Source organism: Salmo trutta, chromosome 21, assembly GCF_901001165.1.
Source record: "Salmo trutta chromosome 21, fSalTru1.1, whole genome shotgun sequence".
Taxonomy (NCBI): Eukaryota; Metazoa; Chordata; class Actinopteri; order Salmoniformes; family Salmonidae; genus Salmo; species Salmo trutta.
This window is the reverse complement of record NC_042977.1, coordinates 43,307,957-43,335,529: the sequence shown is the minus strand read 5'-3', so window position 1 is coordinate 43,335,529 and position 27,573 is coordinate 43,307,957. Positions and strand designations below refer to the sequence as shown.

General features: G+C 43.1%; 2 protein-coding genes across 3 annotated transcripts in view; one reads left to right on the top strand and one right to left on the bottom strand.

Moving 5' to 3' along the window:
- The window catches only part of LOC115157499 (SLAM family member 5), a 218,475-nt gene that overhangs the window by 61,125 nt on the left and 129,777 nt on the right, over window positions 1-27,573 (top strand). The gene's annotated exons all lie outside the window — the stretch shown is intronic.
- LOC115157502 (uncharacterized) lies at window positions 14,459-27,572 on the bottom strand. 2 transcript variants are annotated; one of them, XR_003868464.1, is made up of 6 exons: window positions 27,473-27,572; window positions 26,170-26,469; window positions 25,740-26,015; window positions 25,501-25,617; window positions 14,932-14,975; window positions 14,459-14,678 (listed from the first exon to the last, which is right to left on the bottom strand). XR_003868464.1 is itself a non-coding variant. In XM_029705809.1 (5 exons), the coding sequence occupies exons 1-4, from the start codon at window positions 27,525-27,527 to the stop codon at window positions 25,514-25,516; spliced, it is 735 nt and encodes a 244-aa protein (XP_029561669.1). In that variant the 5' UTR covers window positions 27,528-27,572; the 3' UTR covers window positions 14,459-14,678; window positions 25,501-25,513. The 2 variants fall into 2 exon arrangements, 1 of the variants encoding a protein (XP_029561669.1); XM_029705809.1 differs by lacking the exon at window positions 14,932-14,975.

Below are 27,573 nucleotides of genomic sequence, written 5' to 3'. Positions count from 1 at the left end.
GTCACGTTACAGCTAAGATCCTTACTTTTCAATAAAAAGAGGTAAGACGCACGACTCCTTGTCAGACAGGGTACTTCCTGCTTGAAGCCTTGTCAGGTTTTTGCCTGCCATAGGAGTTCTGTTATACTCACAGACACCATTCAAACAGTTTTAGAAAATTCAGAGTGTTTTCTATCCAAACCTGAACAATAATATGCATATTCTAGCTTCTGAGTTGGTGTAGGAGGCAGTTAAAAATGGGAACATATTTTTTCCAAAATTCTCAATACTGCCCCCTATACCAAACAGGTTAATAACAACACAAAGTTACATACATTTTCATATTCCACCTCTCGTCATGACCACCGTTGTGGCTGACGGAAACCATTGTTCCAAAGTCCCTTTATTGCATGTTTAATGTTCTGAGGCCAGTTCTCCATTGTGAGGACAAAGGAATTTCTCTGTGGCCTAAGGTTTATCATGGGCGTGAGGGGTCATAAAACCCCCACATCTTCAGACCCCTAGATCTCTCCTCCTCTGTTGGGGGTTTGGGAGATAATCTGTAGGGTGGTGGTCTCCTGTACCCTGACCTGATCAGGACAGTCATGACAATAGATTCAGCGTGTAAATCAGCTAGAAAGATGTGTCGGCATCGAGTAATTGTCTCTGGCCCCCTCCCAGTTAGGGGGAGTGATGAGCTCTACAGCAGAGTCTCACAACTCAATCGCTGGTTGAAAACTGTGTTCTGCCCCTCCCAAAAGATAGAATTTGTAGATAATTGTCCCTCTTTCTGGGACTCACCCACAAACAGGACCAAGCCTGGCCTGTTGAGGAGTGACGGACTCCATCCTAGCTGGAGGGGTGCTCTCATCTTATCTACGAACATAGACAGGGCTCTAACTCCTCTAGCTCCACAATGAAATAGGGTGCAGGCCAGGCAGCAGGCTGTTAGCCAGCCTGCCAGCTTAGTGGAGTCTGCCACTAGCACAGTCAGTGTAGTCAGCTCAGCTTTCCCCATTGAGACCGTGTCTGTGCCTCGATCTAGGTTGGGCAAAATTAAAGATGGCGGTGTTCGCCTTAGCAATCTCACTGGAATAAAGACCTCCTCCATTCCTGCCATTATTGAAAGAGATTGTGATACCTCACATCTCAAAATAGGGCTACTTAATGTTAGATCCCTCACTTCCAAGGCAGTTATAGTCAATTAACTAATGACTGATCATAATCTTGATGTGATTGGCCTGACTGAAACATGGCTTAAGCCTGATGAATTTACTGTGTTAAATGAGGCCTCACCCCCTGGTTACACTAGTGACCATAAACCCCATGCATCCGGCAAAGGCGGAGGTGTTGCTAACATTTATGATAGCAAATTTCAATTTACAAAAAAAAAAACAATGTCGTTTTCGTCTTTTGAGCTTCTAGTCATGAAATCTATGCAGCCTACTCAATCACTTTTTATAGCTACTGTTTACAGGCCTCCTGGGCCATATGCAGTGTTCCTCAATGACTTCCCTGAATTCCTATCAGAGCTTGTAGTCATAGCAGATAGTATTCTAATTTTTGGTGACTTTAACATTCACATGGGAAAGTCCACAGACCCACTCCAAAAGGCTTTCTGAGCAATCATCGACTCAGTGGGTTTTGTCCAACATGTCTCTGGACCTACTCACTGCCACAGTCATACTCTGGACCTAGTTTTGTCCCATGCAATAAATGTTGTGGATCTTAATGTTTTTCCTCATAATCCTGGATTATCGGACCACCATTTTATTGCGTTTGCAATTGCAACAAATAATCTGCTCAGACCCCAACCAAGGAGCATTAAAAGTCGTGCTATAAATTCTCAGACAACCCAAAGATTCCTTGATGCCCTTCCAGACTCCCTCTGCCTACCCAAGGACGTCAGAGGACAAAAATCAGTTAACCACCTAACCGAGGAACTCAATTTAACCTTGCGCAATACCCTAGATGCAGTTGCACCCCTAAAAACTAAAAACATCTGTCATAAGAAACTAGCTCCCTGGTATACAGAAAATACACGAGCTCTGAAGCAAGCTTCCAGAAAATTGGAACGGAAATGGCGCCACACCAAACTGGAAGTCTTCCGACTAGCTTGGAAAAACAGTACCGTGCAGTATCGAAGAGCCCTCACTGCTGCTCGATCATTCTATTTTTCCAACTTAATTGAGGAAAATAAGAACAATCCGAAATTTGTTTTTGATACTGTCGCAAAGCTAACTAAAAAGCAGCATTCGCAAATGGAGGATGGCTTTCACTTCAGCAGTAATAATTTTATGAACTTCTTTGAGGAAAAGATCATGATCATTAGAAAGCAAATTACGGACTCCTCTTTAAATCTGCGTATTCCTCCAAAGCTCCATTGTCCTGAGTCTGCACAACTCTGCCAGGACCTAGGATCAAGGGAGATACTAAAGTGTTTTAGTACTATATCTCTTGACACAATGATGAAAATAATCATGGCCTCTAAACCCTCAAGCTGCATACTGGACCCTATTCCAACTAAACTACTGAAAGAGCTGCTTCCTGTGCTTGGCCCTCCTATGTTGAACATAATAAACGGCTCTCTATCCACCGGATGTGTACCAAGCTCACTAAAAGTGGCAGTAATAAAGCCTCTCTTGAAAAAGCCGAATCTTGACCCAGAAATTATAAAAAACTATCGGCCTATATCGAATCTTCCATTCGTCTCAAAAATTTTTGAAAAAGCTGTTGCGCAGCAACTCACTGCCTTCCTGAAGACAAACAATGTATACGAAACGCTTCAGTCTGGTTTTAGACCCCATCATAGCACTGAGACTGCACTTGTGAAGGTGGTAAATTACCTTTTAATGACGTCAGACCAAGGCTCTGCATCTGTTCTCGTGCTCCTAGATCTTAGTGCTGCTTTTGATACCATCGACCACCACATTATTTTGGAGAGATTGGAAACCCAAATTGGTCTACATGGACAAGTTCTGGCCTGGTTTAGATCTTATCTGTCGGGAAAGATATCAGTTTGTCTCTGTGAATGGTTTGTCCTCTGACAAATCAATTGTAAATTTCGGTGTTCCTCAAGGTTCCGTTTGAGGACCACTATTGTTTTCACTATATATTTTACCTCTTGGAGATGTCATTCGAAAACATAATGTTAAATTTCACTGCTATGCGGACGACACACAGCTGTACATTTCAATGAAACATGGTGAAGCCCCAAAACTGCCCTCGCTAGAAGCCTGTGTTTCAGACAAAAAGAAGTGGATGGCTGCAAACTTTCTACTTTTAAACTCGGACAAAACAGAGATGCTTGTTCCAGGTCCCAAGAAACAAAGAGATCTTCTGTTGAATCTGACAATTAATCTGGATGGTTGTACAGTCATCTCAAATAAAACTGTGAAGGACCTCGGCGTTACTCTGGACCCTGATCTCTCTTTTGAAGAACATATCAAGACTGTTTCAAGGACAGCTTTTTTCCATCTACGTAACATTGCAAAAATCAGAAACTTTCTGTCCAAAAATGATGCAGAAAAATTAATCCATGCTTTTGTTACTTCTAGGCTGGACTACTGCAATGCTCTACTTTCCGGCTACCCGGATAAAGCACTAAACAAACTTCAGTTAGTGCTAAATACGGCTGCTAGAATCCTGACTAGAACCAAAAAATTTGATCATATTACTCCAGTGCTAGCCTCCCTACACTGGCTTCCTGTTAAGGCAAGGGCTGATTTCAAGGTTTTACTGCTAACCTACAAAGCATTACATGGGCTTGCTCCTACCTATCTTTCCGATTTGGTCCTGCCGTACATACCTACACGTACGCTACGGTCACAAGACGCAGGCCTCCTAATTGTCCCTAGAATTTCTAAGCAAACGGCTGGAGGTAGGGCTTTCTCCTATAGAGCTCAATTTTTATGGAATGGTCTGCCTACCCATGTGAGAGACGTAGACTCAGTCTCAACCTTTAAGTCTTTACTTAAGACGTATCTCTTCAGTAGGTCCTATGATGAAGTATAGTCTGGCCCAGGACTGTGAAGGTGAATGGAAAGGCTGGAGCAACGAACCGCCCTTGCTGTCTCTGCCTTGCCGGTTCCCCTCTCTCCACTGGGATTCTCTGCCTCTAACCCTATTACAGGGGCTGAGTCACTGGCTTACTGGTGTTCTTCCATGCCGTCCATGGGAGGGGTGCGTCACTTGAGTGGGTTGAGTCACTGACGTGGTCTTCCTGTCTGGGTTGGCGCCCCGCCACCTTGGGTTGTGCCGTGGCGGAGATCTTTGTGGGCTATACTCGGCCTTGTCTTAGGACGGTAAGTTGGTGGTTGGAGACATCCCTCTTGTGGTGTAGGGGCTGTGCTTTGGCAAAGTGGGTGGGGTTATATCCTGCCTGTTTGGCCCTGTCCGGGGGTATCATCGGATGGGGCCACAGTGTCTTCTGATCCCTCCTGTCTCAGCCTCCAGTATTTATGCTACAATAGTTTGTGTCGGGGGGCTAAGGGTCAGTCTGTTACATCTGGAGTATTTCTCTTGTCTTATCCGGTGTCCTGTGTGAATTTAAATATGCTCTCTCTAATTCTCCCTTTCTCTCTTTCTTTCTTTCTCTCGGAGGACCTGAGCCCTAGGACCATGCCTCAGGACTACCTGGCATGATGACTCCTTGCTGTCCCCAGGCCACCTGGCCGTGCTGCTGCTCCAGTTTCAACTGTTCTGCCTGCGGCTATGGAACCCTGACCTGTTCTCCGGACGTGCTTGTTGCACCCTCGACAACTACTATGATTATTATTATTTGACCATGCTGGTCATTTATGAACATTTTAACATCTTGACTATGTTCTGTTATAATATCCACCCGGCGCAGCCAGAAGAGGACTGGCCACCCCTCATAGCCTGGTTTCTTCCTAGGTTTTTGGCCTTTCTAGGGAGTTTTTCCTAGGGAGGTTTTCCTAGCCACCATGCTTCTTTCACATGCATTGCTTGCTGTTTGGGGTTTTAGGCTGGGTTTCTGTACAGCACTTTGAGATATCAGCTGATGTACGAAGGGCTATATAAATACATTTGATTTGATTTGATTTGATGGTGTGTGTGTGTGTGGTAAAACGTAGGGCAAAAACAAACAAATGGCCAGGTCTTACTTAATTGGGAGCTCCCTTTACACCCGAATCCGGGTACCTTTAAACTTAATAGAACTGCAGAATTTCACTAACTGCCCTCCCAAGACAACAACCTCAGGAAACATTTCAAAGAGAGAGATAGGGACACCCCATCCTCTCCTGGAAGAGAACATGTACATTTCGTTAGTATTCCCTATGCTAAATGTTAATCAGCAACACAAAAGTTTTAATTACAGACAAAACAAAACATGATAACTTCTGTTCACCGGCAGTCCACTGACCTCCCTCCACTCATTAATCGTTTGTGTTTTAATCCATCCCCACGGTTACTGCATATACTATTACCAATCTCCATTGGAAAATCAATGCCCTTCTTAGTCATGAACAACATTTTAAAAGATCATTTTAGGTTTGGTAACCCCAATGCTCCTCCCTTTAGTCAATTCTATAAAGCTATTTCAGAATAAGACGGAATTAAGTGTCTCATGAGATAAAAAAAAATAAAAAAAAATAAAAGGTTTTCTGAGCTTGCCTTGTAACCTTTTAGAACCCATTCCCCGGTCATTTTGCATAGATTATCCAAGCCCAAAATTGGTCCACACCCATCGCCATGTAAAATTATCTGGCTATTGTTACTGGTCCTATGGTCAGAGACATGGGTATTAGTCGAATCGCTTTTGATTCTGCCCGCTACCCCGTGTCGTGGACGAATCAGAATTAGTTGGGTAACACAGATAATTAAGATGTTTTATTAGTATAATATGCTTATTTGAGGTACTTGTCATTAGAAAGTGTCCATTGGACTCTGGTGTCTTTTCAGTTGCACGTCTACCTTAGCTGGGGCTCAGACACTTGGGGCCCAGAGAGGGGAGAGGTCAGACTTGTCATCATGGGAATGTGTCTTTACCTATTTCTTAAACCATGTGAAGGGATGGCGTGATTAATGGGGAACCAATGACTTGTCTCCACAATGTCTGTGAGCAAGTCACTCCCTCCTTTTCTTTATTGTGGGGAGGATTATGGCAGTAAATGGACCCTTGTATGTCCTCTCTTAGATCTCGCACTTATCCTGTGATAATATATGGCCTAGAGGTTCACTCCCCAGTGAGCCTGTCCAGGAGTAGGGTCAAGAGGGGGTTTGCTTGAGATGGGAGTATCTAGAGTTGACAATTGATATATGCCATTGGATGAAATGGTGTTTTTGTTCAATACCGTAACAGGGAGGGACAGTTCTACGGGGACCAGATACTGGTCTATATAATGAACCCTGTTGACATAGCAGTTACTGTCTGCTGTGTTTTATTGATATCTGTCATACAAAACTTAACCTTTGTGAACTGTTACTAAGTATCTGTGGTTTGTCAATGTACGTTGAAGGGGGTGTATCGTTGCTATAAAAGATCCCTGTAGCCATTCTGTAATCACCTTCCTGGTTCATTCGAGAGAGTGCATTATTGAAGGTCAAGAACTTTTGCAAAAGTATCTTAAGTATTGAAGATGTAGTTTAACACGAACTCGTGTGTTTGTAACTCCTCATTTGGTAATGCGGAAATTAGCCACCACACCCGCTAAATGTAATACTTTTTCCTGTTGCAATTCTAGACAATTTCTCAATGTAAGAAATCAGCGATGTCTGAGTGCCGGTATCTATTAGAAAGTTGTGTGAGACGAAGCTACTTACATCCCCCTCCATATAGAAACTGTCCTCTCGCCGAACCACAATCGACCATACAGAAACCAGCCTCTTAGCATTCCCTCCAAAGGCAGCGGGTGCAGTGGGCTCCCTTACATCCCACAATCCCTTTTCCAACAGCCACAGACCTAAAACAGGGCTCTGACGCTTTGACCTTGGGACCGATTCACTGCCCTTTCTTCCCTGTTTCTTTTTGTCTTACCTTGGCCATTGAAACCATTGTTGGTGACTTTCACTGTGGCTGTATTAACCACACGCACAGCTGCGAAGTGAGCGAAATTTGATTCCACTATTAAAGCCGCATTTACTATCTCATTCCAGTGAAAATGTTGGTCTACTACCCCCATAATAGACGTTTTGATAACAGGTTTCAAACCTGCCATTAAAGCAGACATACAAATTCTATCAAGGTACTCAGATACCCATTCCTTTCATTGCTGAGTAATGTATCTACACATTTTTGTTCCATTGGTTTTGCTTTTCTGTTGATAAAATGCTGACATCAAAACACTGGTGTATTGAACTTTTTATTTTTTATTTTATGTCATTGTGCCAACTCACAATAGCATCTCTGAATTCTTTATTAGATTGGAATTTTCCGTCAGCAGGGAAATGCTGACCAGTTTTTATCGAGTTTGCAAAATTTTTATGCCATTTCAATGGTGGTTATTTATGCACCTCCCTCGATGGCGTCTAAGGTGTTTAGATGTCCTCTCTCATGGCTCTAATACACGCCCTCTATTAATAATTTTCCAAGATAGTGATACCCACTTCCCCAGTGAGTAGTAATGGTATTTGTGCCTCTTAATTGGTCACAGTACCTGTAATGTCTTATACCAGTGTCACGCTTCAAATATCACTGTTGTTGACAACACACATTACCAAAATTATTCACAGTTGTCTTCCCATTTCCACATAATCTGTCATGAACAAGCCTAAGATCACCAAAGCGCCATGCCAAGCGTCAGCTGGAGTTGTGTAAAGCTTGCCACCATTGGACTCTAGAGCAGTGGAAACGCGTTCTCTGGAGTGATGAATCACGCTTCACCATCTGTCAGTCCGACGGATTAATCTGGGTTTGGCGGATGCCAGGAGAACACTAACTGCCCGAAATGCATAGTGCCAACTGCAAAGTTTAGTTACAGTGGGAAATCTTAACGCTATAGCATACAATTAAATCCTAGACGATTCTGTGCTTCCAACTTTGTGGCAACACTTTCGGGAAGGCCTTTTCCTGTTTCAGCATGACAATGCTCCCGTGCACAAAGCGAGATCTGTACAGAAATGGTTTGTCGAGATCGGTGTGGAAGAACTTGACTGAATATTATTGCTTTTTTACTAGAAAAATGGCATAAAAATTGATTTTAAACAGCGGTTGACATGTTTCGAAGTACGGTAATGGAATATTTAGAAATGTTTTGTCACGAAACACGTCGGGCGCATAACCCTCCGTCATCCTTTGATACTGTCTTGAACGCACGAACAAAACGGCGCTATTTGGATATAACTATGGATTATTTTGAACCAAACCAACATTTGTTATTGAAGTAGAAGTCCTGGGAGTGCATTCTGACGAAGAATCTGACTTTGGTGAGGGCTAAACTTGGTGGGTGTCTAAATGGCTAGCCCTGTGATGCCGGGCTATCTACTTAGAATATTGCAAAATGTGCTTTCACCGAAAAGCTATTTTAAAATCGGACATAGCGAGTGCATAGAGGAGTTATGTATCTATAATTCTTAAAATAATTTATGTTTTTTGTGAACGTTTATCGTGAGTAATTTAGTAAATTCACCGGAAGTGTTCGGTGGGAATGCTAGTTCTGAACGTCACATGCTAATGTAAAAAGCTGTTTTTTGATATAAATATGAACTTGATTGAACAAAACATGCATGTATTGTATAACATAATGTCCTAGGCGTGTCATCTGATGAAGATTATTTCTGGCTGGGTACTCTGCTGACATAATCTAATGTTTTGCTTTCGCTGTAAAGCCTTTTTGAAATCGGACAGTGTGGTTAGATAAAGGAGAGTCTTGTCTTTAAAATGCTGTAAAATAGTCATATGTTTGAAAAATGGAAGTTTTTGTATTTTTGAGGAATTTGTCATTCGCGCCATGCCTATCATTGGATATTGGAGCAGGCGTTCCGCTAGCTGAACGTCTAGATGTAAGAGGTTTTAACTGCTCTGACTTCTAGCACCAGGACCTTCAGTTGGAATCCGGAGGCAGATCGTGCGTTTCTGGAACTGAAGAGTCGATTCACCAATGCCCCGATTTTCTCTCAACCTGACGCTGCCCGACAGTTTGTCATGGAAGTGCACGCGTCTGATGTGGGGGTTGGCGCCATCCTGTCCCAGCGAAGCTCCACTGATGGCAAACTCCATCCCTGCACTTTCTACTCTCGTCGTCTGTCGTCGGCGGAGAGGAATTACGATGTGGGTAACCGGGAGCTTCTTGCAGTGAAACTGGCCTTGGAGTGGCGCCACTGGTTGGAGGGAGCGGAGCAGCCGTTTATTGTTTGGACTGACCACAAGAATCTAGCGTACGTGCACTCGGCTAGACGTCTTAACTCGCGTCAGGCCAGGTGGGCTTTGTTTTTTGGACGTTTTCATTTTTCCCTGACATTCCGACCTGGATCTAAGAACGGCAAGGAGGACGCCTTGTCCCGGATGTTCTCCAAGACGGAGGAGAGTGGGGCCGAGAGTGGGGCCAAGACCGAGACGATTCTTCCCCAGAACTTCGTCGTGGGAGCTGTCACATGGAGGATTGAGGAGGAGGTTCTGGCAGCCCTTCGGACGCAGCCCGGTCCCGGTAACGGTCCACCCGGTCGGTTGTTTGTGCCCGAGTCTGTCCGGTCTGCTGTCCTCCAATGGTCCCACGCCAGTAAGATGGCTTCTCACCCTGGCGTGGCTCGGACGATGACGTTACTACGCAGACGATTTTGGTGGCCTGCCATGGGAGAAGATACCCGGAGGTTTGTTGCTGCATGCCCAGAATGTGCACAAAATAAGAGTGCCAATCGGGCCAGTTCTGAACTTCTTCACCCTCTACCTATTCCCTGGCGACCGTGGTCGCATCTGGCTCTGGACTTTGTTACGGGATTGCCTTCTTCTGAAGGGAACACGGTCATTCTGACGATTGTGGACAGATTCAGCAAGTTTGCCCCCTTTGTACCCATCTCCAAGCTTCCCTCTGCAAGGGAGGTTACCAACCTCCCTTGTTTCCTTCTCAGGAGAAGGATCTCGCGGTACCCTCGGTCCAGGCCCACATTCGTCGTTGCCACCGGACCTGGCATAGGGCCAGAAAGGCTCTCCTTAGAGTTTCTGATCGTTATCAGCTCCAGGCGAATCGTCGCCGGATTCCAGCTCCAGCTTATGCTATTGGAGGTATGGTTGGCTACACGGGATCTTCCTCTGCGGACGGAATCAAGGAAACTGTCACCTAAATTCATTGGTCCGTTTGTGGTGGAGAGGGTGATTAATCCCGTTGTGGTTCGACTTAAGTTGCCTAGAACTCTGAGTCCACCCCACCTTTCATGTCTCCTGCCTCAAGCCTGTGCACCTCAGTCCTCTGCTACCCCCTCCGCCTCGGATGATCGGAGGTGGTCCAGTCTACACGGTGCGCCGCATTATGGATGCCAGACGTCGGGGTTTTCAGTATCTTGTGGACTGGGAGGGGTATGGTCCTGAGGAGAGGAGTTGGATTCCTCAGCGTCAAATCCTGGACACTACTCTCCTTACTGACTTCTACCGCCTCCATCCTGGTGCTCCGGGTTGTCCGCCCGGTGGCGTTCGTCGGAGGGGGGGTACTGTCAGGAATACCGCTTCCTGAGTCTGTTTCTGCCTGAGATGACTGTTTTGTTTGAGTGTTGTCTAAGGTTCCTGAATGCACCCTGTCTGGTTGCCAGGCAATGAGGTTAGGCAGGAGATCTAGTTATTTCCCGCACCTGCATCTCATCAACCTTGTGCACACCTGGTCCTGATCTTCACCTCTTCTTAAACCCTGAGCTGACATCCATTCCCTGCCATATCGTTAGCAACGAACAATATGTTGTGCCAGCGTGTCAGCCTCATGTTTCCTGAGCTAGTTTTGTTGTGTTGTGCTTGTTACTGGTTACTCACTCCCGTTTACTCTGTCTACAGTCATTCTCCCAGAACATTCAACTCCCTTGCCTGGCCGTCGGTGGATACAGTGACTTCATTGGATCAACCCATTTACTCTCATCAACTCACCTCCGCTGCCGCTCCGTCTCCTGGATCACTCAAATTACACATCAAGACTACCAATAAATACTCACCTTCATTTTACTCACCTTGTCCTGGTCTGCTTCTGGGTTCTGTCTTAGAGAATCGTGACAACTGGAGGCTATTGTTGCAGAAAAAGGGGGACCAAGTCCATATTCATGTCCATGATTTTGGATTGAGATGTCCACATACGTTTGGTCATGTAGTGTGTATATATACTAATAGACTATTCGAAAAGGGATGCTGAATGTTAAGTACATCAGCCAATAGCACTCACAGGGTGTTTGAAAGAAGAGAACACGTGATGGCGGTAGGCTATTGGAGTAATATATTCAGACCCGTGAAGAGAAGTGATAGTTGTCAGCATCTTATACTAGTCCCATATTATTCAAGTGTGTCATTACACTGATGAAGATAAGGACAACGAAACGTATTTCATTTAACTTTTGAAAGCAAAGAAGGATTGAAGCAACAATAGAGATAAAGAGGAGACATGCTAATGCACACGTCACACAACGTTGGGGGAAATATAGGTGTCATGTCAGCCTGCTAATTATAAAAATGTATAATAGGCCCTATTATATTTCTAAATTAAAATCTAATTTGCTAGCTTATAATTGTAATTGAAGGCTGCATGTGCTGCACCAGCATCACATGTTCTCTCCCTGCTTCATGTTTTGAATGACGTCCGTAATTCCAGTCCATATAATACAATACAGTAATACAATCTACACTCAAAGATTACTGAAGATGTTCCATTTATTTACCCAAGAGAGCATAGCTATATCTATGGGCTTTTCTGTTGTACGTAATGTGCGGTAGCCTATACAGTATATTATAGGCTATGCATTGGATAACGACACAATCACTTGGGCTTTTCTTGGGCTTGGGCTCTAAAAATGTATGGCTCATCAGGCTCAAGTAGCATCATTGAATTTTCATGCCGATCAAAGCGCTAATCAAATCCAGACATATTTACAGTAAATGCTTTAGAATGATACTTCCGGAAAAGTTATTTGTTCTCGGAATGGAAGATCTGTGAAATATTCATGTTAAACACTATTGCACAGAGAGTCCATGCAACTTATGTGATTTGTTAAGCGCATTTTTGCTCCTACACTTATTTAGGCTTGCCATAACAAATGGGTTGAGTGACAAGACATTTCAGCTTTTCATTGTTTATTAATTTCTAAAAACATTATGGGGTATTGTGTGTAGGCCAGTGACACAAAACCTAAAATGTAATCCATTTTAAATTCAGGCTATAACACAACAAAATTTGGAAAATGTCAAGGGGAGTGAAATACTTTCTGAAGGCACTGTATATATTCCCCTTTCATCTTTAATAATGATTCATATTGAAAGTAAGAGCACACATTATTAGAGGAACTATACACATTACAGGAACTGTAAACTCAGGGTAGTCCCCAGGCTAATTGTTGAAGTGTCTAGCAGGGTTAGGGTCAATTCCATTTCCATTCCAGTTCATTTCAATCCTTTTCAATTAGGAAAATTAGGAATTGGAATTTGGTTTACTCTCTTTGTATTGACTGGAATTGAAATGAAAGTGTCCCAACCCTATTGTCTGATGTGCTGGACTAGAGGAACTGTAACATAATGTCTATCTGTTGTATTTCAGTGTCTCCCCCTGCTGGCGTGTCTGTGTACATGCTGAAGATTCTCCTGGTGTCTGTGGGGCTGGTCATCATGATCTCTGCAGTCATCAACCTCCACATCAGGGACACATTCTAAAAACAACACTGATTTAAGCCCACGAGTGCCAGAATGACGTTTAATGTATTTTTACCATTGTCAGGGCTTCCCACAGTGAGGATATTATTTACAATGAAATGTGATGATATCCAGCAGAAGATATAATCATGAGATTAATAATTCTGTTCCTTTTATGCAACAATGTACAGTACACAGAAACAGAAGGATGTTACCTGCACATGTAAATCAGAATAGGTAATTTACTTTTTATTTTCATTTGTTGCTATAAAAATAACATACCTTAGATATTCTTTTTTAATTTGTTATATTTTTAGGAAGTAGTTCTGCAAGTAACGCTCACAAGCCAAAAGTGATACCCGAGAATTGGGTGACAAATGTGCAGATATGTGCACCACGTCATTGCTCTCCCTCGCTCTGCTGTGTGTCTTGCTAGCTGTCACTGAAATGGCAAGGTGCTGAAGCTCATCAGCTGAAACTCGAATTTCTAGCGGGCTGGCGCACGTTGAGGTAAATGTAGAGAAAATGGCGCCACACAGCTTCCAGAAAACAGTTGCTTATTGAGGTAAAACGTTAATTCTGCTCATAGATTATGCATGTATGAACTACACATTGAAACATACAGCCCAAAGGAAAAAATACTTACTCGTCACCAAGTACCGTAGCATGTCTTTAGCCTAATGTAAGATAGCATAGCATTTCAAGGCATATTATTAGGGCTTGACATAATATAGCATTACATGACATAGTATAATGTACAGTAGCACAGCATAACATGACATAAGAATATCTGACTGTACAGTATCACGTTTTTGGTTCATTTGTTTCTTTTTAATACCCACTATGATGAAAGATTTGTTTCTGTTTAATACCGACCATGATACATACTTTTTTTCTCTTTAATACCCACTATGATAAATGATTTGTTTCTGTTTAATACCCATTAAGAGGAATGATGTGTTTCTGTTTAATACCCACTATGATACATTATTTGTTTCTGTTTAATTCCCACTATGATGAATAATTTGAAATGTTCACTTCTTTTTATGAACTTTTACAGCATACTACTGTCATGATGGTTCACAAATATTACAAGGAAAAAATATATATATATTTAACATTTTCAAAGACAGCTGTGCTTACAGATGTAGGATCTTAATTTGACCAGTTTCTCACAGCAGGAAAATATCCTGAAGCAACAGGATTATGGGGATATAAATAATGAAAATGTTTGTGGAGGTTTTAGATTTTTTGTATTGGCAAATCAAGTCTGATATTTTAAAGTGTAAATTCCAAACTTTAGAAGCATTTTTAAACCTTGAATACACTACAAGTTTGTATTTCCTGCAACAACAGTGTGGTCAAATTAAGATCGTTGTTTGGAAGAATATCCGAATTGTAGCACGATAGAAATGTAAAGGTAATTTCCGATTGAGCCGACATATGCAGAGTTTACCGATGCAGTCCCCACACACGCAGATACATTGCCTTTAAATTTCAATCACGCTATAGCACGGATCTTCCGCGGTCTTAGGCCAAGATTCAATCTGATCATGGTTTCTCAGCTACTATGTACATTTAAACAATTTCCGGATTAAAGTGAATTGAATGTTCTCAGTGAACGCGGGAACATTTCCTTCAAAGGTGTATAGGCGACAAAAAGCAAAGTGATACAATCCTGGTCTAGATGATGTTAACATTCCTGATTATTGTTTGCTACTCTTTTTTCCCCCACCACAGCATATAAACTCTCAGGCATGGAGGTCATGGGGGCCATGGGAAGGTCCTCAGGTGGAGGCTGGTCTCGCATCATGGTGGGGTGGTTCAATGGTTGGTGGTTGTGATGTCCAACCATACTATAGATGGAGGGTGATGCTGGACCTGGAGATTCCTGCTCTTCCCCACCTACTTGACTGTAACCTGGAGTCTGGAGAATAAAAACATACAGTAACAACTTCACTGTGAATTTATGAACGGTGACCCGTGTATAAAACAAGGTCATTAATTACTTCAAATCAATAAATGTAATATTTCTCAGTGGTTCAATGCTCTATAATATAAGAAATGAACATGAATTTCTCAGTATTTTAGAATGTATACATTTTCCACTAACTGCATTTTTTAAAATGGCATCAACAATGACACAGTATCAGTGGTGTTAAATATCTGAAGTATCTTACCCTGAAAATAGCATACTCTCTGATTATAATTTCCACTTTGTCACCTATAAATCAACCACATAAAAATACAATAAAGATTTGCTATGAATATATTATAAATAATGTGAAATCACTACATCCTGTTTTCAACAGTTTTCACAAAAGTTTAATTAATATAATGTCTTCACTTTCAGTCGCTCACGAGTTATAACACTTTGTGCTTTGCTGGTGACACTGTCTGTGATTTATTTAGATTTCTAGGTACACTTAACCAGCATGGCTACCACAGCATTCTGCAGCGATACGCCATCCCATCTGGTTTGCGCTTAGTGGGACTATCATTTGTTTTTCAACAGGAAAATGAACCAACAAACCTCCAGGCGGAGTACAGGCTATTTGATTGAGAAGGAGAGTGATGGAGTGCTGCATCAGATGACCTGGCCTCCACAATCACCTGACCTCAACCCAATTGAGATGGTTTGGGATGAGTTAGACTGGAGAATGAAGGAAAAGCAGCCAACAAGTGCTCAGCATATGTGGGAATTCCTTCAAGACTGTTGAAAAATCATTCCAGCTGAAGCTGGTGGAGAGAATGCCAAGAGTGTGCAAAGCTGTCGTCAAGGCAAAGGGTGGCTACTTTGAAGAATCTCAAATTTATTTTGATTTGTTTAACACCTTTTTGGTTACTACATGATTACATATGTGTTATTTCATCATTTTCATGTCTTCACTATTATTCTATAATGTAGTAAATATAAAGAAAAATTGTTGATAGGTGTGTCCAAACTTTTGACTGGTACTGTAAGTGTTCAGACCCTTTACTATAAGACTCATAATTGAGCTTAGGTGTATCCTGTTTCCATTGGTCATCCTTGAGATGTTTCTACAACTTGATTGGAGTCGACCTGTGGTGAATTCAATTGATTGGACATGATTTGGAGAAGCACACACCTGTCTATATAAGGTCCCACAGTTAGCAGTGCATGTCATACCAAAAACCAAGCCATGAGGTTGAAGGAATTGTCCATAGAGCTCCGAGACAGGATTGGGTCGAGGCACAGATCTGGCCAAGGGTACCAAAACATTTCTGGAGTATTGAAGGTCCTTAAGAACACAGTTGCCTCCATCATTCATAAATTGAAGAAGTCTGGAACCACTAAAACTCTTCCAAGAGCAGGCTGCCCGGCCAAACTGAGCAATAGAGGGAGGTGACCAAGAACCTGATGGTCACTCTGACAGAGCTCCAGAGTTCCTCTGTGGAGATGGGAGAACCTTCCAGAAGGACAATCATCTCTGCAGCACTCCACCAATCAGGCCTTTATGGTAGAGCGACCAGACGGAAGCCACTCCCCAGTAAAAGGCACATGACAGCACACTTGGAGTTTGCCAAAAGGCACCTAAAGGACTCTGACCATGAGAAACAAGATTCTCTGGTCTGATGAAACCAAGATTAAACACTTTGGCCTGAATGCCAAGCATCACATCTGGAGGAAACCTGGCATCATCCCTACGGTGAAGCATGGTGGCAGCATCATGCTGTGGGGATGTTTTTCAGCGGCAGGGACTGGGAAACTAGTCAGAATCGAGCGAAAGATGAACGGAGCAAAGTACAGAGAGATCCTTGACTGGTGCGAAGGTTCGCCTTACAACAGGACAACGACCCTAAGCACACAGCCAAGACAACACAGGAGTGGCTTTGGGACAAGCCTCTGAGTGTCTTTGAATGGCCCAAGCAGAGCCCGGACTTAAACCCGATCGAACATCTCTGGAGAGACCTGAAAATAGCTGTGCAGCGACGCACCCCATCCAACCCGACAGAATTTGAGAGGATCTGCTGTAATCACTGCCAAAGGTGCTTCAACAAAGTCAATCAATCAATAAAATATATTCATAAAGCCCTTTTTACATCAGCCGAGTGCTATATAGAAACCCAGCCTAAAACCCCAAAAAGCAAGCAATGCAGATGTAGAAGCACGATGGATAGGAAAAACTCCCTAGAAAGGCAGGAACCTAGGAAGAAACCTAGGGAGGAACCAGGCTCTGAAGGGTGGCCAGTCTTCTCCTGGCTGTACCGGGTGGAGATTATAACAATACTGAGTAAAGGTTTTGAATACTTATGTAAATGTGTTATTTCAGTTTATTTTTAATACATTTGCAAAAATATCTAAAAACCTGTTTTTGCTTAGTCATTATGAAGTATTGTGTGTAGAATATTGAGAAAAAAATGTTTTAGTCCATTTTAGAATAAGGCTGTAACGAAACAAAATGTGGAAAAAGTCAAGGGGTCTGAATACTTTCCGAATGGACTGCATTTCCTAAATTCTTCGCTCTTCAGCCAGCCTGAAGGAAGAGCACATCACGCAACTTACAAATCTTTCAAGCACACAAAGGCTACGAGATTTGTCTACGATGTAGGTGTCTGTTGTGCATCACCTCATGGCTCTCCCGGTCGCGGCCGGATGTGATACAGCTGGGTATCGAACCAGAATCTGTAGTAACGCAGCACAGAGATGCAGTGTCTTAGACCGCTGTGCCACTTGGGAGGCCGCCTCTGGGACTTTTGTTTATGCATCTGTTTCAGTGAGCGGGGGACATGATCTCTCTCTCCTAAACCTGGCCCGTTATCTGCTCGTACGGAGCAGTGCACATTTCCTGTCACTCAGGGTAATGTATCTTCCCAGATCTCTCTATGTGGGTGCGGAGCTACTTTCCAGGGAGGGTGGAGACTAATCTCGGCAATGGCCCAGATTTGGGATTTTTCGGCAGGGCCTACGTAGGTCTTATGCATCGCAGAAAACGCACATTGTCATCTAGTCTTCTCAATAAGGGATCTGGGCGCTCCGTTGGGAACGGATGCTTTGGTGTATCAGTGGCTTCGTACCCTGCTCGAGGCATTCCTCTGGATTACCTGTTCATGCGACCATGGAGAGGGTCCGTCTGGAGGGTCTGTTGTTGATTTTGGTGGCTCTCTCTTGGCCCAGAAAACCCTGGTTCCAGAGATTATCTGCCTGTTGGACGGGGACCCGTGGGGGGTTATGTGTCATCGGGATCTATTGTCCGAGATGTACAAAAATTTGGCACCGACGACTTCAGATATGGGATCTGTGGGTCCGGCCCCTGAAATGTTCAATTTGACAACTAGGGGTTTACCCTCGAGAGGGATTACGACTGTACTGTTGGCGCGTGCGCCCTCTATGTTACTATGCCCCCTGCCACTGGAATTGCCTACCAGAGAACCTGACAGGGGCTGAAACTGTTGACATATTTAAAAGACACCTTAAAACACACCTTTTTTTGCTTTGCTTTTCGGTAAGGTGTTTTTCTTTCTTTCAGTTTTTATTGTTATTCTTTAGTTTTCCTCTTCTGTTTGTTGTGTAGTAAATAAATGTTATAGTTTTTTCATTGTTTTTTTTATACTGAACAAAAAATATTAACAGATCATGCAACAATTTCAAAGATTTACAGTTCATATAAGTAAATAAATAATTATTTACAATAGACTAACTACAGTGAACTAAAATATAAACGCAAGATATACATTTTTTAAAAATATTTTAATGAGTTATAGTTCATATAAGGAAATCATTCAATTGAAATACATTAATTATATCCTAATCTATGGATTTCACATGACTGGGAATACAGATATGCATCTGTTGGTCACAGATACCTTTAAAAAAATGGTAGGGGCTTGTATCATTAAACCAATCAGTATCTGGTGTGACCACCATTTGCCTCGTGCAGCACGACATCTCGTTTGCATAGAGTTGATCAGGCTGTTGATTGTGGCCTGTGGAATGTTTTCCCACTCCTCTTCAATGGCTGTGCAAAGTTGTTGGATATTGGCAGGAACTGGAACACACTGTTGTACACCTCGAACCAGAGCATCCCAAACATGCTCAATGTGTGACATGTCTTGTGATTATGCAGGCAATGGAAGAAGTGGGACATTTTTAGCTTCCAGGAATTGTATACAGATCCTTGCGACATGGGGCTGTGCATTATCGTGCTAAAACATAAGGTGATGGTGGTGGATGAATGGCAGAACAATGGGCCACAGGATCTTGTCACGGTATCTCTGTGCATTCAAATTGCCATCGATAAAATGCAATTGTGTTTGGTGTCTGTAGCTTATGCCTGCCCATACCATAACCCCACCTCCACCATGGGGTACTCTGTTCATAATGTTGGCGATCTCAAATGGAGGTCGCTGTTGAACATTTCCAGAGCTGCAGGAGCTGTGTTTACTTTACTTTGTTCCGGGACAATGTGGACCACGCTGTCTTTCAATGTAGCAACTGCTTGCCCTTCCCTGGAGAATGGAGCTGTTCTCGACACAACTAACCAGCCATGGAGGTATGTCAATTGCGTGGAAGTCGAAGAAAGTGTCCTCTGGAAATGGGGGTATCCTTGGAGAGGTTGAGCCCGGACCTGACACAGACCAGAAACAGCTTTGCCGCCCTGGATCCAGAGGTTCCAGCACTTTCTTCCTTGGGGGCTTCCCATTCAAGATCGGATCCGGATGTACCTGCATCTTTTTCCTCTGTTCTGTCTCCCTCTCTGGTGGCTTATACCTCGAGTTCAGATCCTTGGAGCTCCCACCCTCATCAGACCGTGAGGCTGCCTGAGAGACCGGGACATTTAACATTGCCACCTGTCATCATAGGCAGCTCTATGGTGAGAAACATCTCGGTTCCCAAGGCAAAAACCCTGTGCTACCCAGGAGCACGAGTACTGGACATAACAAGGCTGCTTCCGACTGTTCTAGCACAATAGCTGACAACAGACTTTCAGCACGCATATAGGGAAGGAAACTCAACAAGCACAGCACTTACACAAATTACTGATGATTGGCTGAGAGAAATGATGATAAAATGATTGTGGGGGCTGTCTTGTTAGACTTCAGTGCAGCTTTTGACAATATCGATCATAGTCTGCTGCTGGAAAAACGTATGTATTATCGCTTTACACCCCCTGCTATAATGTGGATAAAGAGTTACTTGTCTAAGAGAATGACATGCCACTGGCTTTGGGTAAGGCCAGTGTGTCTCTGTATGTGGATGACTCAACACTATACACATCAGCTACTACAGCGACTGAAATGACTGCAACAAAGAGCTGCAGTTAGTTTCGGAATGGGTAGCAAGGAATAAGTTAGTCCTAAATATTTCCTAAACTTAAAGCATTGTATTTGGGACAAATCATTCACTAAACCCTAAACCTCAACTACATCTCGTAATGAATAACATAGAAATTGAGCAAGTTGAGGTAGAGTAAGGCTGGACTGTAAACAGTCATGGTCAAAACATATTGAAACAACAGTAGCTAAGATGGGGAGAAGTCTGTCCATAATAAGCGATGCTCTGCCTTCTTAACAACACTATCAAAAAGGCAGGTCCTACAGGCCCTGGTTTTGTCGCACCTGGACTACTGTTCAGTCGTGTGGTCAGGTGCCACAAAGAGGGACTTGGGAAAATTGCAGTTGGCTCAGAACAGGGCAGCACGGCTGGCCCTTAAAAGTACACGGAGAGCTAACATTAATGACATGCATGCCAATCTCTCATGGCTCAAAGTGGAAGAGAGATTGACTGCATCATTACTTGTCTTTGTAAGAGGTTGCTGAAGGTACCGAGCTGTCTGTTTAAAATACTAGCACACAGCTCGGACACCCATGCATACCACACATGCATGCCACCAGAGGTCTCTTCACAGTTCCCAAGTCCAGAACAGACTGTGGGAGGCGCACAGAAACTACATAGAGCCATGATTACATGTGAAAAAGAAAGTGTGAAAGATTCAGCAGACTGCTGGTATTACACATCAGGCTAAAAGTCACTTTTATTGATAACTTTGACACCTTCTGGCAACAGAAGATACTCTACAGGAATGACGGAGTCCATCCAAATCATCTTGGCTCCTGGACTCTATCCACGCATTTCAAGGCTGCGTTGAAACAATGACTGGTAAATGATCCAAGACCAGCTCAGTTAATCCCTACCATTGTGACAATGAGTCATCATAATGCTGCATCAAATGTACATGATCTTAGGGGCATTGGCAAACACAATGTAAGTAATTTAATTTATGTATCCCTAATTGCACCGAATACATCTGTTTATCCTACAGCTATTGTAAGCAGTAATCATGAGCCCATGAACCAGAGTTACACTGTTAGCACTGAGGCAGTGTGCAATAGTAGGAAGACCACTTTATGCAGCTCACCCTGCACTATCAGCTCTAATGTAAATAACATGAGTAAGTCTACCTCTGATCAGCTTCCCAGTAAAGCATTAAAAACAATCAAGCAACCCAGAAAAGTGCTAAAAATAGCCCATTTTAAGAAACAAGGTCCATGAAGTCAATAACTTGCTTGTAACAGATGACATTCATATTAATATCTCTGAAACTCACTTTGATAATAGCTTTGATGATACAGTGGTAGCAATACATGGTTATAACATCTACCAAAAAGACAGAAATGCCAACGGGGGCGGTGTTGCAGTCTACATTCAGGACCACATTCCTGTAAAGCTTAGAGACGATCTCATGTTAAATACTGTTGAAGTAATATGGCTACAGGTTCATCTGCCTCACCTAAAGCCAATTCTTGTGGGAAGCTGCTATAGACCACCAAGTGCTAACAGTCAGTATCTGGATAACATGTGTGAAATGATTGATAATGTACATGATATCAACAAAGAAATATATTTTCTGGGTGATTTAAATATTGACTGGCTATCATCAAGCTGCCCACTCAGGAAAAAAAACTTAACTGTACCAAGTGCCTGCAAGCTGGATCAGTATACACGTCAGCTACTACAGCGACTGAAATGACTGCAACACTCAACAAGGAGCTGCAGTTCGTTTCAGAGTGGGTGGCAAGGAATAAGTTAGTCCTAAATATTTCTAAAACTTAAAGCATTGTATTTGGAACAAAACACTCAGTAAACCCTAATCCTCAACTAAATCTTGGATAAATAATGTGGAAATTGAGCAAGTTGAGATGATTAAACTGATTGGAGTAACCCTAGATTGTAAACTGTCATGGTCAAAACATATTGATCAAATCAAATCAAACTTTATTTGCCACATGCACCGAATACAACAAGTGTAGACTTTACGGTGAAATGTTTACTTACAAGCCCTTAACAAACAGTGCAGTTCAAGAAGAAGAAAATATTTACCAGGTAGGCAAAAATAAAAAGTAATAATAAAAAGTAACACAATAGGAATAACAATAACGAGGCTGTATATAGGGGGCACCGGTACAGGCTAGTTGAGGTAATCTGTACATGTAGGTGGGGGCAAATTTTTATGAATTATTCAGCAGGCTTGGGGGTAGAAGCTGTTGAGGAGCCTTTTGGTCCTAGACTTGGCCCTCCAGCAACGCTTGCCGTGCGGTAGCAGAGAAAACAGTCTATAACTTGGGTGACTGGAGTCTCTGACAATTTTATGGGCTTTCCTCTGACACCGTCTATTATATAGGTCCTGGATGGCAGGAAGCTTGGCCCCAGTAATGTACTGGCTCGTTTGCACTACCCTCTGTAGCGCCTTACGGTCAGATGCCGAGCAGTTGCCATACCAGGCGGGGATGCAACCTTTCAGGATGCTCTCGATGGTGCAGCTGTAGAACCTTTTGAGGATCTGGGGACCCATGCAAAATCTTTTCAGTCTCCTGAGGGGGAAAAGGTTTTGTCGTGCCCTCTTCACGACTGTCTTGGTATGTTTGGAACAAGATCATTCATTGGTGATGTGGATACCAAGGAACTTGAAACTCTCGACCCGCTCCACTACAGCCCCGTCGATGTTAATGGGGGCCTGTTCGGACCGCCTTTTCCTGTAGTCCATGATAAGCTCCTTTGTCTTGCTCACATTGAGGGAGAGGTTGTTGTCCTGGCACCACACTGCCAGTTATCTGACCTCCTCCCTATAGGCCGTCTCATTGTTGTCAGTGATCAGGCCTACCACTGTTGTGTCGTCATCAAACTTAATGATGGTGTTGGAGTCATGTTTGGCCACACAGTCGTGGGTGAACAGGGAATACAGGAGGGGACTAGGTACACACCCCTGAGGGGCCACAGTGTTAAGGATCAGCGTGGCAGACATATTGTTGCCTACTCTTACCACTTGGGGGCGGCCCGTCAGGAAGTCCAGGATCCAGTTGCAGAGGGAGGAGTTTAGTGCCAGAGTCCTTAGCTTAGTCATGAGCTTCTTGGGCACTATGGTGTTGAACGCTGAGCTGTAGTCAATGAACAGCATTCTCACATAGGTGTTCCTTTTGTCCAGGTGAGAAAGGGCGGTGTGGAGTGCGATTGAGATTGCATCATCTGTGGATCTGTTGGGGCAGTCTGCGAATTGGAGTGGGTCTAGGGTGTCCGGGAGGATGCTGTTGATGTGAGCCATGACCAGCCTTTCAAAGCAATTCATGACTACCAACGTGAGTGCCACGGGGCGGTAATCATTTAGGCAGGTTACTTTTGCTTCCTTGGGCACAGGGACTATGGTGGTCTGCTTGAAACATGTAGGTGTTACAGACTCGACCAGGGAGAGGTTGAAAATGTCAGTGAAGACACTTGACAGTTGGTCCACACATGCTTTCAGTACACGTCCTGGTAATCCGTCTGCCCCAGCGGCTTTGTGAATGTTGACCTGTTTAAAGGTTTTGTTCACATCGGCTACCGAGAGCATTATCACACAGTCATCCAGAACAGCTGGTGCTCTCGTTCATGCTTCAGTGTTGCTTGCCTCGAAGCGAGCATAAAAGGCATTTAGTAGCTAAGATTTAATAGCAAAGATGGGGAGAAGTCTGTCTATAATAAAGCGATGCTCTGCCTTCTTAACAACACTATCAACAAGGCAGGTCCTACAGGCCCTAGTTTTGTCGCACCTTGACTACTGTTCAATCGTGTGGTCAGGTGCCACAAAAAAGGACTTAGGAAAAAATGTATTAGCTCAAAACAGGGCAGCACGGCTGGCCCTTGGATGTATACACAGAGCTAATATCAATAATATGCATGTCAATCTCTCTTGGCGGAAAGTGGAAGAGAGACTGAGTTCATCACTACTTTTATTTATGAGAGGTATTGACATGACACCCATGCATACCCCACAAGACATGCCACAAGAGGTCTCTTCACAGTCGCCAAGTCCAGAACAGACTATGGGAAGCGCACAGTACTACATAGAGCCATGACTACATGGAACTCTATTCCACATGAAGTAACTGACACAAGCAGTAAAATTAGATTAAAAAACGGATAAAAAAAACTTATGGAACAGCGGGGACTGTGAAGCAACACAAACATTGGCACAGACACATGCATACAAGGACTACCCAGGAAGAGTAGTAGCTGCCTTGACAGCAGCTAAAGGGGATCCATAATAAATACAAATACATCAGCAAACCTTTCACCCACACGACGCCAAACACATTGTGAGACCGGTTGGATGTACTGACAAATTCTCTAAAATGACATTGGTGGACATTCCTGCAGTCAGCATGCCAATTGCACACTCCTCAACTTGAAACTTGATTTGTGGCATTGTGTTATTTGACAAAACGCCACATTTTAGAGTGGCCTTTTATTGTCCCCTGCACAAGGTGCACCTGTGTAATGATCATGCTCTTTAATCAGCTTCTTGATATACCACACCTGTCAGTTGGATGGATTATCTTGGCAAAGGAGAAATGCTCACTAACAGGGATGTAAACATATTTGTGCACAGAATTTGAGAGAAATAAGCTTTTTATGTGTATGGAAAATGTTCGGTCGCCATGGTCGATGTCAGACAACATTTGTTCGGGTTATCACCGTTTCCCTGTGGGTTTAAGCCTTTGGCTGCCTTGATGTGCTGCAGCAGACATAGTACGCATTTATCCGGGTTGCCAAAATTCCCTGTGGGTTTGAGCATTGGGCTGCCGTGGCAGTGTGCGAGTACACCCTTCCAAGGTTACTGCAGGTTTCCTGTGGGTTTCAGGGACACTGGTTGACGCTATGCAGTGCGCGTGCGTTTTACCAAGTCATGACTGGTGTTCTGTTGTTTTGGACTTGCGGCTCCTTGTACGAGTTCTGACATTTTAGGCTCACAAAGTTAGTGTTATTCTTGGAACCGTGGGGTCTAGGGACTTGGGCTGCAGTGGCAGCGTGTCAGTATACATAGCCATGTTGCAGCAGGTTCTGGTTTGTTATATCGGGCTCTGACAGTTCTGGCCTCATGAGGTTCTGACAATTCAGGCTTCTCAGGTAAGTATTAAGGTAGGGGAAAAAGGTGGCTTCTGTGACCGCTTTTTGGATCTGGTGGAACCTGTGTGTGCTTGGGCTGCCGTGGGTCTCCTAGTTTGGTACCCTCTGAGCCGGCTTGGGGCTTTATTGTATATCTGCATGTTTTATACCGAGTGACCGACTGAAAGGGAATGTACAGTAATGAATATAACTAATGTTCCCTGAAGGAGAGAATGTGGTATAACATATTCTGGCCCCGTGCAGTCAGGGGGTTTGGGCTCGCTAAAGTGAGGTAATGAATTTTGGAAATGGATGCGAGCCCTGGTATTATAGCCAGAATTGTGGGGCTTCCGAGGGTTAAGCATACCTTTATTTAGCTTTCACCAACCAATCAAGGCGGATCCAACAAAGATGATGATGACGTGGACGACAGGACCTGGCATCGCGACAGTGACAGCGCAGTTACGGTCCTCTCTGTCCCGCTCTGGTTTTGGAATTACAGTGACATCAAAATCTCAACGTCAACATACTGTAACATATAACATACAGTATAATCTAGTCTAGTATGTGTGTGTGTGCACGGTGTTTTTTATGCATCTGTCTTACCTAATTCCAATAGACAAATCGTTTTGATCTCCTTGGTGTGGTTGGCCCAGCTGACTTGGTTGCTGTGGTTACAGATGATGGAACCCCCTGCCACATAGACAGAGAGCAGGGGGACAGTGGAGGTCTCAGCCCCTCTACTCTCTCCTCCCACCTGAGAGCAGGTGCTGCTGTTACAGCTGGAGATGACAGAGGTGTTCTGACCTCTGCAGGTCACATTACAGGTGGCATTGATGGTGGAATTAGAGTCCACTGTCAGGATTGGTGGCTCAACTCTCTCTGAAAACAAATAGAAACCCTTTATTGTTTGTTTATTAACCTGAGTACATGAGCTAGAGTACCAATGATTATGCCTTTAACCTGTACACTATTTTTAGCTTGTTTAATTAAACTGTGTCACTGTAGAAAAAAATAGAAAAACTGTCAAACATACCTTGGACTTTTATCAAGTATGCAGCAACATTTCTGTCTTTGTTACCACTCACTACTGCAGTGTAAGGTCCACTGTCTCCTTCCTGTAGGTTCTTCAGTAGCAGAGAGAACTTTCTCTCACTAAATTCAGCCCTACCTTTGTACCTTTCAAAGGTAACTTTTGGGGGGTACTTTACAATATTGCCTGATCTGTTAAACTTCCAAAATAGTACATCGACATCTTGCAGTTGAACATTTGTCTGGACATTCAGGCGAACATCCTGTCCCTTCAGCACAAACACAGAGGTCTCAACACTGGGCTCTGAAATAAACACAGAATACTTCATGTAAAAAAAGATGAAAAAGCACAACGTACAATGTGACAAATACAGCAGTAGGATATATGAATTTGGCAACGCAACCTCCTAAAGGAATTTGTGGAAATAGATTTTTTTTGCAAATAGCCAAACTGACTGACACATTGTACTGATCCAATTTGCAGGCTTTGTAGTTTGGGCTGGAATTTCTCTATTCACCCTATTTTCTAAAAGGTTAACCCATTAATTAGATCAACTGCCTTTAGATCATCAAGTAATACAGAAGTACTTTTACAATAAAGAACTAGGATATGATACCCACTGTCATCTATTCAGTTTCAGAAACCATTCAGTGAAAGCAACTTGAAATATAACTCCAGGAAGTACAACCTAATCTGCCTAAATGAATAGATAACTTGGGTGCTCAAAAATGTGGGCATATATTTGTGGTTGATTCTAACAGACATGTGTGAAAACAAGTTGAGCTGTGCATTTCAGATAGTGAGAGGTCTCCATGCTTAAAATGGCGCTGTTGCGTAGTTTCCTGTCATTGACTTTCTTGTAACTGACACTAAGAACTTTTTCTCACAGTAGTACAGTACTGTATACTATCAGTATACTATCACCACCCAAAATTGCTGTATTACTCATTACTTGTAAACACGTGTATAGCTTCAACATATGTTTAAAAGTACAGCATCATCAAAAATGGTTGCCCTAAAGTTAATTACATATTTTCAATTTAAAGTCAATAAATTACTTGAATGTTGTAAAGTTCAATACATCACAACACACGACTTAACTTCAGTAGATCATATGTCTTCTTCTGAGTTCCTGTGTCACCCACTGGCTAGACAATCATTACACTGGTTAGACTGGTTATAAGCAGAGTAATCAGCACAAATGTTACTGCCTGTTACTTACTGTATCTGCTAACAGATTATAGACACACATGTCTAATCAATATAATCAATATCACTATACAGATGTCTTAGAAAATGTTTTTACCTGCTTGATGGAGAAGAGTTAGTAGAATAGCGATGGGGAAATGCAAGGTCGCCATACTTTGATAAATGACTAAACCTAAATGAGGAAGTATTGTCACATAG

Coding starts and splice junctions, on each gene's coding strand:
- LOC115157502 (XM_029705809.1), bottom strand. CDS start 27,527: ATGGCGACCTTGCATTTCCCCATCGCTATTCTACTAACTCTTCTCCAT. Junction 26,016..26,169: donor ATACTTGATAAAAGTCCAAG/GTATGTTTGACA, acceptor ATTTGTTTTCAG/AGAGAGTTGAGCCACCAATC. Junction 25,618..25,739: donor GATTTGTCTATTGGAATTAG/GTAAGACAGATG, acceptor TTCCAAAACCAG/AGCGGGACAGAGAGGACCGT.